The 19,179-nt window shown below is 42.1% G+C and overlaps 1 protein-coding gene across 1 annotated transcript; it reads left to right on the forward strand.

Annotated features, from left to right (window-relative positions):
- Positions 1-15,481: 15,481 nt before the first annotated feature.
- Positions 15,482-17,107, forward strand: PRMT6 (protein arginine methyltransferase 6). Its single transcript, XM_082613838.1, has one exon. It carries the CDS (start codon positions 15,759-15,761, stop codon positions 16,884-16,886), a length of 1,128 nt encoding a protein of 375 aa, XP_082469964.1. The 5' UTR covers positions 15,482-15,758; the 3' UTR covers positions 16,887-17,107.
- Positions 17,108-19,179: the final 2,072 nt, after the last annotated feature.

Consider the following 19,179-nt stretch of genomic DNA (forward strand, 5'->3'; position numbering starts at 1 on the left):
GGCTCTCCCACCTCAGAGGCACAGCACTGACTCCTGGCTCCTCAATTTGGGATGATTTGTTGTCCATTCATGTATTCCACAGATGCAGGGTACATCAAGTTGATTGTGGAGCTTTAATCCGCTGCTTCTGAGGCTGCTGGGAGAGGTTTCCCTTTCTCTTCTTTGTTCTCACAGCTCCTGGGTCTCAGCTTTGGATTTGGCCCCGCCTCTGCGTGTAGGTCGCCGGAGAGCATCTGTTCTTCGCTCAGGCAGGACAGGGTTAAAGGAGCAGCCTCTTCGGGGACTCTGGGTCACTCAGGCCGGGCGGGAGGGAGGGGCACGGAGTGCGGGGCGAGCCTGCAGCGGCAGAGGTCGGCGTGACGTTGCACCAGCCCGAGGCGCGCCGTGCGTTCTCCCAGGGAAGCCGCCCCTGGATCCCGGGACCCCGGCAGTGGCGGGCTGCACAGGCTCCCGGAAGGGCGGTGTGGGCAGTGACCTGCGCTCGCACACAGGTTTCTTTGCGGCGGCAGCAGCAGCCCCAGCGTCCCACGCCCGTCTCTGGGCTCCGCGCTTTCAGTCGCGACTCGCGCCCGTCTGTGGGGCCCCTTTAAGCAGCGCTCTTAATCCCCTCTCCTCGCGCACCAGGAAACCAAGAGGGAAGAAAAAGTCTCTTGCCTCTTCGGCAGCTCCAGAGTTTTCCCAGACTCCCTCCCGGCTAGCTGTGGCACATTAGCCCCCTTCAGGCTGAGTTCTCGTCGCCAGCCCCAGTCCTCTCCCTGCGCTCTGACCGAAGCCCGAGCCTCAGCTTCCAGCGCTGCGCGCCCCAGCGGGCGAGCAGACAAGCCTCTCGGGCTGGTGAGTGCCGCTCGGTACTGATCCTCTGTGTGGGGATCTCTCTGCTTTGCCCTACCCAGGTATGTGGGGGGTTTCTTGCCTTTTGGGAGGTCTGGGGTCTTCTGCCAGCGTTCAGTAGGTGTTCTGTAGGAGTTGTTCCACGTGTAGCTGTATTTCTGGTGTATCCGTGGGGAGGAAGGTGATCTCCGCGTCTTACTCTTCCGCCATCTTCTCAATAAATTTTTTGAGTGGATAAATAACTGGATGGGAGAACTGCTGTCACACCAGGTTGGTATGTCCCCAGGACTGATCATTCCTAAAGCCCATTATCAGTTTTGCTAGTCTCCCATACTAAATTCAGACATGCCACTTAACAGAGAGAAAGAACCAGAAAAGTGTTTGAGTAGAGGAAAAAGGGATAAATGGGATCCTCCCTTCAGTAAAGAATGCCAATTTGAACAGATAAAATCTAATTATATACAAAAAAAACCCAACTCTATGGAGCACCTATGGAATTATGTTTCCAGTTGCAAAGGCAACTACTCTATTACTATAGTTAAACTCCAAATAATCAATTTGTGTATTTCAAAATATTAACAGTGGTCATATTTGAAATTATTTTCTTCTTTTTGCTTCTGAATTTTCTGATCTTTTTAACAGTGCAAAGGTATTACTTGGATAATAAAACTAATTGTACATGCATAAAATATATAAAATAATATGGATTCAAATCAATGCTGAAATATATTTAAAAATTCTCACCTCTTTATGAAATGTACTTTGAACCAACAATGCATAGGATTCACTACATTTGCCCTGGCTCCTCTCAGATCTACAGAACAAATATCTATGCAAGTGAGACCCAGGCATGCATATTTCTTACAATCTACACAGATGGTTCTGATGCTCAGGCGGGTCTGAGAGTCACCATTTATAGAACACATGAAGGCTCATTAGAGATGTATGATCTTAAGCCAAGAACTAGGACTCCACCAGGTAACTGCATTCAGTGACTTCACTCATAATTTGTAAGTGGGAAAGTAATTATTAGTTGAGTAAGAAGAGGGGTGGAAGGAGATACATAAAGAATAGGATTTCTTGGGGTGACTACTGAGCACCGTTTAATCCAGATCCAAAGTATCTATTAAGCAAAGACAATGGGTAAGATAGGACTTATCAGGCTTATTTCAAGTTTATCTTCTCTTCTATATTTCTAACTGCTAAGCAGTAATTTCTTAGAAGATTACCTCCATTAAAAACCCATCCTTAGGGCTTCCCTGGTGGCGCAGTGGTTGAGAGTCCACCTGCCAATGCAGGGGACACGGGTTCGTGCCCTGGTCCGGGAAGATCCCACATGCCGCGGAGCGGCTAGGCCCATGAGCCATGGCTGCTGAGACTGGGCGGCCGGAGCCTGTGCAAAACCATCCTCATCCTTTTTGCTAGCAATTCTTTCCAAAGTATATAAAAACCTATTTCAGTTTTTAAGAAGCTAATCAAATGAATATTCGAGTTCATTTGCTTGGTGTCCTTTGCTAAGAGTTGACACTCAAATAAGGGCTTATAGCACATGCATTTGAGCTACTAACCATGTCTGCTAACCATTTATCTTCCTTTGTTTATTCTAAACTGAAAAGCTAAAATTCTGTTAGCCTGTCACTTTATTTTTATTCACTATATTACATTCAAATAGCATCACTATTATATTAATGTAATAGATGATCTCTGTAATTGAATGTGAATACTATCACTTTGTACCCTGCTAGAGTTATTAATTTCCGTGTATTCATTGTATTTTCAAATATGGCTTCACAGTAAATAATACAACATAAAGAGGCTTTAACCTACTCCCAAAGTCTATGTATGACAAGGATATAAAGCCAGTGGTGTATTAACTTAAAAAATAGATCAACCTTATCTTGTAAAAAGAAGATAAAAGGTAGTTCTGTCATTAAAGACAACCATGCTTGAGGCTGTAAACCATACTTGAGAATATAAAGACAAGCCTGGAAACGTGTTATATTTTGCTTCCTCTCCTTGAAGAAAGTCAACTCAATGGACATTTAAAAAAAAAAAAAACAGATTCAATCATTCAGGTATTTCCTCATGTTGACTAGGCTGAGAAAACATAAATTCAACAATAAAAACAACAATAATTATAGTATCATTTTATAGCACTTTACAAAGAGCTTTAATATACATGAAAGTGAAAATTAATTGAATTCTTAAGTATGGCCATTATGCTATCCAGATATCCTAAGGCGTATAAGTGGAGAACCTAATGGTATTCATCTGAAGAGTAACACAGTAGTACCTCAAACCAGCAAGAAAATTCAGAGTGAAAATTAAATATCTGCACAGCCATGTAGGGAAGATATTTGAATAATACAAGAATTACCCTCAAGTTTTTGAGAAAGGGACTCAGCATTATTTGCCAACCGTAGACAAACCTGGGTTAAAGGACTACCAAGTAGATTTTGAGCTCTTTGTATTGATGCTGGTCTGCACCCTCTGGAGTTTCCCCTGGTGAAATCTGAGACTGGCCCTGACACATGGAGGACAAAGAGAGACTGAAGAAAGAGGCAGACCACTGCAGATTGGTAGGCAGCAGGTTAAAAGGCAAGGGAAGTGGCTCGTCTTGGGCGGCTGCAAGACGAGTAGATCTCCACACCTGACAGACAGAATCTTAAGGTTTATATAGAGGCTTTAATGGGGTTCAGTCACATACACAGTCCAGTTGGTCTCAACAATATTTTACTCTCTTAAGGCTTCATCCATGAAATGGCTCCGGCTATGGGAATGGTGGGCAAAATATACATTTCAAGGACAGGGGAGGGGTGAGGAGCCTCCAATTGCCCGAATCCAGCTTACAGGTCAACAGGCGGTCACATCCTCTTGATGACCTCCTCCAACACTCCATCCCTCGTAACCAGCTCTTACAATTTCACACACACCCCTCTTCTGCAACGTGCCCTGAGTGGTCAGCAAAGGGTTTCACCAGCAGGGAGGTGGCTCATTTGGCAGCTATCTGGCTGCATTGGAGGCAGATTCCACAGCAGCCACATGGGCACATGCAAGAGAAAACACAGAAAAAGGTAATGTTTCTCGAAATAAGTAACAGTTTTTTCCACCAGGAGGCCCATGATCTGAACCTGATTTATTAAGTCCCATAGGCTGGAGGTCAGATCCCTCGTAACATTCACTTGTGTATTCATGTGATTTAATAAAGATGATGCCTTATCAGACTCATCCAGTATGAACACACAACATTCTATTTGGATAATGGCACAGGTGCCTCCTTTGGAGACTGTACTAATGTCCAAGGCCATCCAATTTAGGAGGACAGCATTTCTCATTAGAGATATTTCATTGTTCAGTAAAGACAGGCTTTGCCGGCTCTCATTTAAGGCTTGCTGGGTGAATTCAGTAAGGGTTTCTATGTGTGTTATAATATCCTCCAGGCCAACAAACGGAACAAAGACGGCAGCCAAGTGATTGTACCAGTAGAAAACAGAATGTGCCCATCTGGCCTTGAGGAGAGGGAGTTTGACAATTTTTGTTACTTTGGGGTGGATTCTCCCCTGTGCCCAGGGAAGACCTAGATAGAGTACAGTGGCCCAACCACTCAGGTGAAAGCCGTGGCCAAAGATTTGCACCACACAACCGCTGGGTTCCACTCGAGTTCCCCAACAAATACCTGGCTGTCACAACCAATCATTGCCAAACCAGTCACTATCCTTTCATGTGACAGCATGACTACACAGTTTTGGTGATATCCATTCCATATTCCTGGTACAATTGGGTTGGTTCTGTTTAGAGTGATTCATCTGTTCCCAACAGAGGGGTGCCCGGGTTCAAATGTCCATGACCCAGGGTGAGCCACATGAACCCATACCAAATCTGAGTGTAACCACCCACAGCTCTAGTGGTGGTAGTTTTAGGACCCTTCTGGTCAGCAGAGTGATGGGCTGCCTGTGTAGTCCGATTGACAGAAAAAGAATACCCATGCCAAGTGTTACTGATATTCAAGCCACAGGTCAGGTCTCTGGATGAAGTATTGGTTGATACTTGATTGGTTGATCAAGTATTGCCAGATGAATTAAGAGTATTAGTCCTAACTTGTTCTACCTTAATATATTGCTTTAGGGCCTTCTAATTCTCTGCCTGGAGTGGTAATGCCCACTATGGTAATCTTGATGAGCTAAAGAAGGGCAGCTTCCCACAATACCCAACAGTTGGATTGATTCCTTTGTCAGGCATACTAGTGGGCCCACTGTAAAAAGGTATTTCCATTAGGTGTCCATCCTGTGGCCAGACAATAGAGTAGCAGCAGAAGCCTAAGGCCAAAATGACAGATATTTAATAGAAACTTGTATGGGAAGATCTTCCCCTTTTAAGATTTACACTTGTGGCCTAATCCTTAGATGTTAATGTGACTGCAGCTTTAAGAATTTGAACTGGCTGTACATACCATACCTGTTGACCAGGGGAGGCAGCCCCATCAGGCATGAGGAGATGGGCTTGGTGTGGGATGTGCCAGATCGGGACTCTCATTTTCCCCCTCTTTCAATGGTACATGTTCCATTCCAGGTATAGTATGTTTCAGTAGGTCCAGCTTGCAGCAGGACAATAGGATCCCAGTGGAGATTGCGTAGTTCCTCCTCACCCAGAGGTATGAAGTAATTCACACATCCCAGTGGAACTTCCTATTGCCAAGGATAATGTCTTTCCCAGGCATGATGGAGCTTTGTATTCTCAGCAGCACAGCACAAAAACCACATGAGAACCAAGGCAATAATTGTCTTCAAGACTTCCAAACCTTTATGGCATTGGGTATTTGGCAATGATTTCCAATCTGGCATATGGGGCAACAGGCCCTATAAGTTGATCATTCAAATGTATCAAAGCCTGGGATAGTACTTTAGTCCACCAGACCGAGGCGGTTTTACCTATTAGTAATTTAATTTGCTGGTTTACTATTTCATTTTTCCTTTCTACTAACATAGCAGCTTGCAGGTTATAGGAGAGGTGGAACTTCCATTGTGTCATAGTCTTCTGCCTAGTCCTGCATATCATGACCTTTGAAATGTGACTATTCCACGGGAGTATCCATATATAGTACTCAGCTTCTCTGATCCCCTAATGGTTGCAGCCTGGTTTGCATGGTGACGGGAAAACTTGAGTTAGGCCAGATGTAGTGTCCACACAAACCAAGGCATATTTAGAACCCTCAGTCAGAGGAAGGAGGCCAATATAATCAAAATTTGCCAATCCCTCACTGTTTGGGAACTCCAGTGAATGGCCCCAAACTCTTTGGTAGTTCCCTTGGCTATTGTTTAGAACACACAGGACATGCTGTTAGTACATGAAACAAGCCACTGTATTTCAAGGATAATTGGGCATCCTTGACAATATGCCATCACACCCAGGCACTAGAGTGGCCACTCTTTCTATGCATCCAACCTCCTGTATCTGCTGAAGGGTCAGTTGTTAGAGGTTATACCGGAGCAAGGGCATCAGCTTCCTGATTGCCAAAGGGGTGTCAGTGCCTTATGAGACAGGATGTGGAAGACAGTGAGGACTACTTCAGGCTCTTGCAGGCAAACCCAAATGCTCTTCATACATCCTGACCCCACAAGGGCTTATTCACAATCATCCACCCCTTGGCTTCTCATTGTCCAAGGCATAGACAGGGGTTGGCATACAGGGTGCTCCCCTGCTGCAAACAGGCATGCCATTAAGTCAACGTGGGAGTTTGAGCCATGAAAGAGGTGGGTCAATGGAACATTCTCAACCTATCTCTTGAGAGAAAGGGAAGTTCTTACTATGATATATTGTTCCTTCATAGGAGGCTCCGCCTGGAGGAGTGCTGGGTACACTGTTAGGAGTGTTGCTCTGTGGGGGGTCTATCAGGTTTCTGTCCCCTTCTAGAGCTGGAACCAAAACCTAGGGGTACTCTCTTCTGTTGTTACTGCCACAGTGCCCAACCCATACCTTCCTAAGTCACAGATACATCTAACAACTCAAATGGTAGCCCTGCTTGGAAGATGCCCAGAACTTTTATCTGTTTTATTAGTATTTTTGCCTTCTCAAAGGTGACTTGTTGCTCTGATCCCCAGTTCCACATGTGCTCTTTCTTTAGCAGGCAGTATAAGGGATGGAGGCAGTCAGCACAGGAGGGAGTAAAAGTCTTCCAAACCTCCCACATCTACAAAGGCTTGCATCGCAAGCTCTTAGGGATTGGATAGGCTTGCATCTTGTCAATCAGAGCTTCTGGGACAATGCACATTTTACCTGACCATATGACTCCCAAAAACTTTATGGTAATGTCTGTGCCTTTAATTTTTTGAGGGTTCACCTCCTATCCTCTAGGTTGAGCCCTCCTACCTTTGCAAATGGCACGCTAAGTTCTCCAACTTCTTATCCTGCTCTCCCGTCTTGTCTGCCAGCCCCGAAGCTAGCAGAGTAGTGGACAACCACACATCCTTCTCTAACCGCAGCTCTTCTTCCTGCTTTCTAACTCAAGCTTCAGCCTCTAGTTGGGCTTCGGTGGCCAGCAACCTGTCCACAGTAGAGGCCAGCCCCCTGCATGGCCATTCGCTCCTCTTTTTTGCCACAGTAGCTGTACATTCTGTACACACACGCAGTCCACAATCATCTAACATATGGGCCACCCCTTCCCATACAGTGGTCGATGGCGATCTCTGGATTTCCCCTCGGGATGTCTCTTTTTCATGGCTCATTTCTTTGGTCTCCTGGTTGGCTCACCAATTGTTGGTTCCTAAATCTGGGAGCTACCCTGGTGAAACCTGAAACTAGCCTCCTACACAGAGAGCGAGGAGAGACCAAAGAATCAGGCAGATCAATCCAAATTAGTCATTGGCAGGTTTAATAAGCAAGGAATTCACATACAAGACTTGTCTTAGGTGGCCACAAGGTGAGTGGATCTCCACACCTGTCTGCCAAAATCTTAAACTTTATATAAAGGCTTTAATGGGGTTCAGTCATGTACACAGTACAGATGGTCTCAACCTTACTTTCTTAAAACTACCTCCTGGATATTGCTCTGACTATGGGAACAATGGGCAGAACATACATTCCAAGTGCAGGAGAGAGTATAAGAAGCCTCTGATTGCCCAAGTCCGGCTTATGGGTCAACAGTCAGTAAAGTCCTTTGAATGGCCTCCTCCAACAATTGTAAGCTCCTTATGGTGAAAAAGGAGACTGCTTCCTCCTCTCTTTCTTAAAGCCCAGCACAGTGCTAGATATATAGGAGCTCAACAATATTAAGTGAATAAACCAATTAATATTCTTTTTCTTTAAACTGAACTTCACTCTATTTTTTTCTTTTTATTGAAGTATAGTTGATTTACAATATTATTAAATCAATTAAGGTTCTTATATACAGTCAGTCTACTACAGCTTCACTTACAATTCCCACACCACAATTCTTCTGAGTAAAACACAGGCAGATATTAGATAAAAATATGATGTCTAACTTGCTTTATTCCTTTGATATATAGAAATAGAGAAGCTGCAGAAAAAAGATGGAAGAAATGAGAAGCTCGGGTACCTCCTCTATGCAAAGTCATCCATAGGTATAGTATAGTATGATCCATTGTGGCTTTAGAGGGAGCTGAGAACTGAACACTATACAGCAATATAAGTGAAGGAAGTACTGTTATGTGCAATCACATGGATCAATTTCAACACATATATAGAGCAAAAGAATCTAGACCTATGACAAGTCAGCCTCTTTTTGCTTATTTTCTGATCTCTAAAGGGATTAATAATAATACCTACTACAGAGGTTTTGTGAAAATCGAGTTGTCTCTGGTACATAGTAAGCAGGAAATAAATGTTAATTGTCATCAAAATAATTAATATTGTGACTATATGTATGATGCTACACTAAATTGTGGGAAGATAAAGGAAATTGGTTCCTGTCTAAAAGGAGTTTACAATCCAGTAGAAAAGATAAATAAGTGACGGGCATAACTGCTATGTGCCTTGGTTTTCCAAACTGTGAAAATAGGGATACTGATAACCACCTCATAGGTTTTGAGAATTAGAGATTATTCCCTAAAATATAAACTCCATAAAAGCAGAGACTTTTGTCACTGAATGTTTTATGGTATTATCAGGATACTTACCTTTGGGAAAGGGAAAAAGTACAGGACTGGAGGGACACAGGGACAGTTATGACACTGGTAATGTTTTATGTCTTGATCTGGGTAGTGGTGCTACAATGATCATTCATTCTGTATATATATTTGTATTAGTCAGCTTTGTTTTTTGCTGTAGTAACAAATAACACCAATATCTCAGTAGCTTGCAACAACAAAAGTTTTGTTTCTTGCTTCCTTTACATGAGAGCTGCAGTCTACTGGGTTCATTTAGGCTCAGCTCAGCTTGGCTTCATTCCAGGAGTCTTCTCTTCTTGTACCCAGACTAAAAAAGTAGCCACTACATACACTATATGTGGTATGATTTTTTTTTTCACATGGCAGGGTTCAGAAACTCAAGGGTGACTAAGGCAAACTGTACTGTATTAAAATCTTTGGCTCAGATATGGTGTACAGCTTGTTTAAAACTGTTTCTGATCTATTTGATCTGGTCATCTCCCCATGCCACGAGCCATACCCATAGTTCTCTGAGACATAGAATAATTTTAAGATATTTTGCAATATCTATCAAACTTTAGTGGGAATACACCCTTGGTCTCTTTACCTGGAGCTATATTCTTCAGCTGAAAGCATTATTTAACAGATGTAATTGAAATCCCAAATCAGTTGATTTTGAATTAATCAAAAAGGAGATTATCCTGGGGAGGTGAGAGGCAAGGAAATTATTTGGAATAGGACCCTCCCTGAGATAAAAAAACTTCTTCTACTAGTCTTGAAGAAGTAAGCTGCAAGTGTTGTGAGAGAGCCTGGGAAGTGACCCTGTGGCAGGGAACTGCCAGCAGCTTCTAGGAGCTAAAGTACCCTCCATCTGACAATCAGGAAAAGAGGGAAACCTCAGTCCTATGGCTGCAAGGAACAGCAACCACATGACTGGGAGAGAATCCCAAGCTGCAGAAAGGACTAAAGCCAGGCAGACACCCTGATTACAACCTTGCAGAGGTTCTGGGGAGGCAGTGCCTGAACTCCTGACCCACAGACACCATGAGATAAAAAATGTTTGTTGTTTTAAGTTGCTAAATTTGTAGTAATTTGTTTTACAGCAGTTGGAAAAATAATAGACCTTCCATTCCGTAATCTCTACATGGCCTCACGCTGGTCCTAGAAGTCTTCAGATTGTCTAGTGCAGTGGCTCTCAAGTTTCAGTGTTCTTGGAATCTCCTGAAGGACTGTTAGAATAAAGACTGCAGAACCCCAACCTCAGAGATTCTAATTCATTAGTTACAGAGTGGGGTTCATGACTGTGTGATTCTAACAATTTCCCAGGTGATGCCGATACAGTTGGTCTAGAAACTACACTTTGAGCATCACAGGTCTACCATGACTACATTACTTCTATGCACTTTAAATGCCCTCAGTTGCAAAATGCTATGAGAATGTAAGCATCTGATACAAGCAAATGGCTGGCTTCCTTTCATATTAAAGGTTTTCATAAAAGAAAAAAAAAGAGAGAGGAAGATCTTATTAAATGTTATTCATTAACTATAATACCTGATTTTCATTAAACTACCTGATTCTTATTACTCCTGGGGCAGGTGTGCAAATGCTTATTTTCATAGATGTACCAAAACATTACTTTTCCCATATTATAATTTATTTTCCTGTTTTTCTGTACTATTTCCAATATAGTGGCCTGATTTATAGCAAAAATTGTTAAAATGTCATAACCAATATTTACAATTGAAATTGTTAAAACACCATATTCAGTACACTAAGAGGGCTCAATAAATTTAAACTGAATCACTAATTATGGATTAAATTCATAATATCCCTGTTGTCACTACTGAAACAATTCAATACACACATTTTTTAAAAGAATTACAACTACTTATAATAATATCATCAGGGAGCTATGAATTTGCTATTCATCTGTTTTAGTATTAGGTTTAATATTTGGGCCAATATACCATGGATTTAAAAGACACTACACACATCAAGAGAGTAACATATACCTAGGCTTTTTATGTTTGATGTTCCAATTTGTTTAAATACAAAAATCACCACCTTTTGTGTTCGTTTTCTATAAAGGATTTTTTTTGACAGAAGTGCCTCTTTCTATGTTGGCAGCTTCCAAGTAACTGCACCATGGCAAGAGCTACATCATTTAATGAATATTCATGTCAAAGAGATATTTATAACATTGTTCGTCATTGTTCCTTTACCCTTTCCCAACACACACTTTGAGAATTATAATTAATTCCTGAAATTCTAAAGGAACTACCTTCAACTCTTATACTAGGCTTTTTTTTCTTTTTAACATCTTTATTGGAGTATAATTGCTTTACCATGTTGTGTTAGTTTCTGCTGTATAACAAAGTGAATCAGCTATATGTATACATATATCCCCATATCTCCTCCCTCCAAAAAGACAACCCTCAGAATGGGAGAAAATATTTGCAAATGAAGCAACTGACAGAGGCTTAATCTCCAAAATTTACAAGCAGCTCATGCAGCTCAATATCAAAAGAAAAAACAACCCAATCCAAAAATGGGCAGAAGACCTAAATAGACATTTCTTCAAAGAAGATATACAGCTTGCCAACAAACACATGAAAGGATGCTCAACATCACTAATCATTAGAGAAATGCAGATCAAAACTACAATGAAGTATCACACCAGTCAGAATGGCCATCAGCAAAAAATCTAGAAACAATAAATGCTGGTAGGGTGTGGAGAAAAGGGAACCCTCTTGCACTGTTGTTGGGAATGTAAATTGATACAGCCACTATGGAGAACAGTACGGAGGTTCCTTTATAAACTAAAAATAGAACTACCATACTACCCAGCAATCCCACTACTGAGCATATACCCTGAGAAAACCATACTTCAAAAAGAGTCAAGTACCACAACTTTCTTTGCAGCTCTATATACTAGGCTTTAAAACACACTTTTAAACAACAGACTTTCAAATTAAAGAGGAAAAGAAATTAGAAATAAGTATTTGTGGGAGGAAATCACATCAGGACCCAAGGTAAAATAATACAAGAAAGAAAGTTGATAGTTAAAAGCAGTATAATACTTTACTTAAGTAAAAACAGAAATAAAAACATAAGATTAATAGATAACATAACATTAACACAAACATATAAGCTCTTTAGGGGTAAGGATTTTTGTCTTTTTGTTTATTGATATGTCCCCTGTTTCTAGAATACTTAGTGCAGAGTAGAAGTCCAGAATGTTTGTTGAATAAATGAATGATTGGATAAATGCATGAATGTGTGTGATGCAGAAATCGACCGTGGTTCTCACAGTCATACAAAACACATCTATGATCCTGTGTGTACTCAGGACTGCCAATCTGGAATGTGTAAATGGTTCAGATTCCAGCACAATATGCTAGATTCTTAATATAAAAGTGAGAAATAAAAAATCTTGGCATTCAAATGTCCATTGTCTAGCATGGAATAGCCATATGTACAAATAGCTTTGGTACAAGAGGATGAGTGAAAAAAGTTATATATAAGGATTATTGGGCCACAGACTGGTTGAAAAGCTACCAAAAAATGATAACATTTGAGGACTACCTAAAAAGATAAGTGAGAGGACAAAGCAGTACCATACTCAAAGTTACAAAAATATCAAAGTTTACACTGTTTTTGGAGAATAACTTTTAACTGTAATCTGTAGCAAGAAATATATATATATATAGTATACTTAACTGAAACAAGTTTTATAAAGTAATACTTACCTTTATTCATTTTATGTATTTGATATTTTCTATTCTATTTTTTTTAGTGCTGGTGAAGGTGTATTAAATCAATTTCAAGATCCATTTGTTTGGAAAACATTGGGTTTACACATTGAATAGATGTGGTGAGTAGACCACTGGCATGAAAACACAAAGAACACTCTGCCACCACAGCTCCAATTCTTCTCCCATCCAGGTGGTTAGCTGCTGAGCTGCAATGCTTAGAAAAGGACTATGATCTGGTCTCCTTCTTACTTAAAACAATTCAGTGTGGTAGAAAAGACGAGTAAAGAAATCGCTCTCTGTATCAAGCCAGAGTGCAGGAAAGGAAAGTACCACAGGCCATTTTCTCTCTAATCTGGGCATAAAATTAGGGCTTACCATTATTCTATCTAAAAGGGTTATGAGAGTTTGGAAAGGAAATCATCTCACATCTGGGATTATCCTAAATTTGATCTATATCTGGATTTATCTCTGAGTTTACCAGAGTCAAATTGTCACACTGCACTACAAAAAGCAAAACTCTCTTCTCTTTCCCCTATGAATAACAATTTAATTGCTTCCACAACAGTCTTCATTGAAGACTTTTAAACACTCTATACATGTCAGGCTCTGTTCTAGTGCTAGGAACTACAATAATGGGGAAACAAAAGTCCAAGTCTCCTGAAGTTTATATTTTACAAAAAACAAATAGACAAATTACACACACTCAGCTAATAATAAAAGCTATGAAGGAAATAAACAGTGTCTTGAGTTAGGAAATAGTATTTAAAGTAGCCAGGGAAGGACCTTCTTAGGTGGTAATATTTAAGTTGAGGCCTGACAGATGAGGAGCCACTGAAGTGAAGTGCTAAGAAGAAAAACAATTTTCCAGGTCCTGGAAGAGCATATGTATAGACTTAAGACAAAAAAGGTGGAAGGCCTGTATATCTTGAGCCCAACAGGGAGCTGGGAAGAGAAGTATGAGATAAGCTGGGAAGTTACTTGAAGTTACTGGATTGTTTCAGTAACTGGAAGAAGAAGTTACTGGAGAATGACATGGTCCAATTTAGATTTTTTAAAAACTCATTTTTGTAGCTCTGTGGAGAATGGATTAGACAGGAGTATGATTAGAAGTTGAGAGATCTCTTAGGAGACTGATTTCCATACAAGCAAAAATGGGAAATTAGACTAGGGTGTAGGCAGTGGATAAGGAGAAAAGAAGATGGACTCAGATATATTTTGGAAGTAGAACCAACAAAACTTATATTCAGATATTTCTTAAAAGACCACAAGTCAGTGAATTGGAAATAGGGTAGAGGAGTCAATGCATTTAAAAGAGGGAGGAAAAGATTTTGAGGACAGAAAGAATGGGAGAAGTATACACTAATCAACAGCCTAGAAGTAATATATTGAAGCAGTCACATTTTCAACTCTAATCCCATGTCCCGCTCTGGGCCTCTATTTTCTTAAAACAAGATATCAAACTGGGCAGAGAGGAAATGCTCTGAGGATTTTTAGCCTTAAATGGCTGAGCCCAGGCCACCGAAAAAAGATAATTTACCCAATGAAAATAATGGAGCAATATTTAACTAAAATCATTAAGAACACTTCTCACTCTGGCTGCACAAATTCCCTGGGTAGCTTTTAAAACTGTATGCGCAAGCTCCACTGGAGTGGTTCTGATTTAATTAGTTTGAAGTGGGACACAGGCATAGGTATTTTTTAAAAGCTCCACAGAGGATTCTTATGAGCAGTCAGAAAGCCCTGAGTTAGAAGTACAGCTGAGGATGTCAGGTCAATCAGCCTATTTCATTCAATGACAGATTAATAAAGAGAATGGGGTGAAGGAACTTTTCCCCCAGATAAGGAATACAGGCTCATTGGTTTAAAAGACATAGTTTGAGACTACAAGAAAATAAAAGTCAATTTTCTTCGTGTGATTTTCTTAAGCTGGGAGAATTTTTTTTCTCACCTTACTTGTGAAGAACACAGACACCCATATAGACATCACATGTATTTTAAAATGTATTTTATTTCTACTATGAACAACCAAGAGGAAAGAGATTAACAGCTGATAGTTGACTGAAAGGAAAATGAAAGAGGAAGAGGGGAGTACCAATCTCGCCCAGACAAGGAGACACACGGGAAAAAATGAGTTGAAGCAGAGAAGTGATCACAGGGGATGAAGGATTCAGTTACCTCTGGGAGGAAAAAAAAAATTGGTTACCAGAATACACCTGGCAATGGGTTTCACTGTATCACACCACTGTTGCTTTTCAACTGCTCCTTGGTTTGAACCTTTCCAAGATTTAACTCTTGAATGAGCCACAGAATTACCAGAGCAGGACTAAGAGCCAAGTAACCATTCTGCTAAAATAGAGACCAGAAACTTAATTTTTCAACTGCATTGAAGATTCTTTGTTGCTGGTGAATGTGTAACTGAAGGCAAGAGTAGTTATATAGCTTGCCCTAATTATTCCATCAGTTTGTGGTCTCACTGGAATCCGAACCAGGGTTTTACACTGTTGGGTTTTTACTTTGTTCCATTTACACCTTTGCATCCTAACTCCCCTGAAAACTTTGTTCCATTTACACCTTTGCATCCTAACTCCCCTGAAAACAGAGAAGAAAAACATGTAGTGCAATTTCCAAATCTCCACGTTTGGAGAGCTCTAAGAGTTGCAACTGTCCAGATGAGACGGTAGTATATGAACGGTGCCGCCCAGATAATTCTGTGTAATAAAAAATCTGGGAGTTGAGTAGACATGACAAAACATGGATTTATTAGTTTTAAGTGGGCGTGTCCACTTCAGGAAGGGAGTGAAAGCAAAAGAGAATCGAGTATCTAAGGGAAGGAGGAGGAACGTAAAGAATCATAGAATATGGATGCAGGGTGGTGGGAGAGGGATTCCACGACACCAAAGCAGCAGGTAAAAAAGCAGAGTACAGCTCAGAGGCATCTGGCGGGCACTCGCCCGGCGCCCCACCAGAAGCGGGCGGCACGAGCGCGCACTACAAATACCAGAAGCCCCCGCTTCCTAGAGCTCGCGCCGCGTCGCGCAACGTACGCCGGGAGCCGGCCTGAGCCGCCAAGATGTCGCAGCCCAAGAGAAGAAAGCTTGAGTCGGGGGGCGGCGGCGAAGGAGGGGAGGGAACTGAGGAGGAAGATGGCGGAGAGCTGGAGGTGGCTCTGCCACGACCCCGGAGGACTAGGCGGGAGCGGGACCAGCTGTACTACCAGTGCTACTCGGATATATCGGTCCACGAGGAGATGATTGCCGACCGCGTCCGCACCGATGCCTACCGCCTGGGTATCCTGCGGAACTGGGCAGCGCTGCGGGGCAAGACCGTGCTGGACGTGGGCGCGGGCACCGGCATTCTCAGCATCTTCTGTGTCCAGGCCGGGGCCCGGCGCGTGTACGCGGTGGAGGCCAGCGACATCTGGCAACAGGCCCGGGAGGTGGTGCGGCTCAACGGGCTGGAGGACCGGGTGCACGTCCTGCCGGGGCCGGTGGAGACGGTGGAGTTGCCGGAGCAGGTGGATGCCATCGTGAGCGAGTGGATGGGCTGCGGACTCCTGCACGAGTCCATGCTGAGCTCTGTGCTCCACGCGCGGACCAAGTGGCTGAAGGAGGGCGGTCTTCTACTGCCGGCTTCCGCCGAGCTCTTCGTGGCGCCCATCAGCGACCAGATGCTGGAGTTGCGCCTAAGCTTCTGGAGCCAGATGAAGCAGCTCTACGGTGTGGACATGAGCTGCCTGGAGAGCTTCGCCACGCGCTGCCTCATGGGCCACTCAGAAATCGTGGTGCAAGGCCTCTCCGGCGAGGATGTGCTGGCCCGGCCGCAGTGCTTTGCTCAGCTGGAGCTGGCCCGCGCCGGCCTGGAGCAGGAGCTGGAGGCGGGGGTGGGTGGGCGCTTCCGCTTCAGCTGCTACGGCTCGGCTCACATGCACGGCTTTGCCATCTGGTTCCAGGTGATCTTCCCCGGAGGGGACTCGGAGAAACCCCTGGTGCTGTCCACCTCGCCTTTTCACCCAGTCACGCACTGGAAGCAGGCACTCCTCTACCTGAACGAGCCTGTGCAAGTGGAGCAAGATACGGACGTTTCCGGAGAGATCACGCTGCTGCCCTCCCAGGACAACCACCGTCACCTACGCGTGCTGCTGCGCTACAAAGTGGGCGACCAGGAGGAAAAGACCAAAGACTTTGCCATGGAGGACTGAGCGTGGCCTTCTCTCCCAGCTACCTCCCGAGGCGGCCAGACCTGCGCGGTAGAGGCGGAGGGGGGTCGGAGGAGAAAGGGAAATCTCACGTGCAAGTAGGGGACATTATCTTCCGTCTCCCTTTCCCCTTAGGGCCCCTGGGGAGGGAGAATAACTTCAGTCTCCCTTCGAGGAGATTCTTCTGGCGATATTTATTAAAAAGTGATTTTGATCCCCCTCAACGACCGAAACAGCGTGTTTATTAATGGCCCTTTAAGCCTCAAAAGCACGTGGTACCAAGCACTTGTATTTCTTTTGTTTCATGCAAAAAAGGGGGAAAAAGGGAAGAAAATGTCAGTTTGTGAAGGCTCCATTCACATCCCAGACACCTGACACCCTAAGTCTAAAACCAGGGAGAGGGTAAAGGGGTTTATAATTAGACTCCATAAATCTCCAATATGACTAATATCTCTCCAGAGCCATATTCCCTCCCTTCCCAGGTGCCTCTAGGCTACGGTATTTCTTTCTCATTGTTTTTTAAATAAATTTTACTACTGGTAACGTGGGAGAGGAGAATGAGGACAAAGTTTAAATAACACTTCCTTAGCGTGCTAAAGTTGATGAACACCTTACTCCATTAAGTGAAGTTTTATTTCACTTAATGGAGTAAGGTGTTCATCAACTTTAGCACCCTAAGGAATTGTACAGCACACCTAAGAAATCTAGAAGGTACATTTAGGAGAAAAAGACCTGAAAGATGGTGAAGTAGTATGGATGTTTTAATTGTTTTTACTCTTTAAGATTTAACCAAGAAAATTCCATAATAAAATTTTTGTGTACTGCTTTAAAATAAGCTGATACAGGAGGTTTCTTCTGATCCTGACCCAAGGGCTTATTTATCATCGTGGGAGAATTATTTAAGCTTACTAAATTACGGAAAATATTTTCTCAGCTAGAAAATTAAACTCCCTCATTCAGAGGGATCATGTGAAAGTTTTTTAGTGTTTTTTGGGTTTTTTTTTTTCCTTTTAGCTCAGCTGAATGTGAAAGTTGTGAATTTAGGAAAATCATTTGTAATGAAGTGTGAGCCATGTTATCAAATTTATTTTACCGATGTTTCCCTCCTTATCTCTGTGGCAAATAAAGCATTGGCATTCGCTCTATTTTTATAGATGAAGTAAGTCTTGTGTACTGTTTGAGTTATAGATTTCACCTTTTTTAATATTGTTCTTAAAAACCGTGTTACAGCCCCTACAGAATATAGCTTAAGGATAATTCAACTATGCTTAATGTATGGTTTCTTCATACTAGTAGCTTTTGTATGCTAATAGAAAACAGGTGTGAAAAACTGGTCTTCTGAAGTACTCTAACGTAGTTCTGTTATTTTAACTGAGTTTTCTCCTTTATTCATTGCTTATTAAAATATTCAAGTATTACAACTAAGTTTCTAAAATTTGGTATCAGCACGAGATCTACCATTATGAAGGGAAACATACATGTACAAAATCATCAACTTTACAAGATCCTTGAATAGCAAGTAATACATTTATAGTTGTCACCATGTTGATGTTAGGATAATTAGCTCATGTAAATGGTACAGTTATAGCAAGCTAGGCCTGGTTTAAGCTAGAGGTATAATTACTTCCTTATGTTAGGGTCAACTGTATTTTAAGTTGAACATTTATTTATTTAGCATTTTAGTGTACAGTTTTGAGTAGATTTCTGGTGTTTGTTTTAACTTCCTATAACGATCCCTTTGCTGTATGTGTACAGTATTGCCAGTATAAGCACACAAAGGGAACAGCAGTTAAAACTTTGGGTAACTGTAGAAGTAAAAGGTAAGTATTTCATAATTACACAGAATTTAAAATTCTTATTGTTACTGTTTCCCCAAAGTAAGATGGATTATCATAAAAATACAACTAAAGCCATTAGTCATGTGGCAACGTAACATAGTGGTTAAAATCTTGGACTCAGGAGCCAGACAGCTCATGCTGGAATCTAGGCTCCACCACTCTGTGTGACCGGGCAAAATACTTAACCTCTGTTTCTTCTCCAGTGCTGTCATGCAAATGGTGTAACAATCATACCTGCCCTATAGAAATGTGAGGATACTATGAGTTAATACATGCAAGCACATAGTGCCTGGTACATAATAAGATCTCAATAACTTCTTGCTGTTGTAATTGTGGAAAAGTAATATGCAAACCTGGACCAGCTGGACACATAGAAAATGTGATACAGAATAAATTAGTCAACATTTTGATTTTTTTACAGGTGTTGTTTGACAGTACAAGCATGGCCGTATATGATG

This window comes from Mesoplodon mirus (assembly GCF_964341445.2).
Source record: "Mesoplodon mirus genome assembly, chromosome: 3".
In the NCBI taxonomy this organism is placed as follows: domain Eukaryota; kingdom Metazoa; phylum Chordata; class Mammalia; order Artiodactyla; family Ziphiidae; genus Mesoplodon; species Mesoplodon mirus.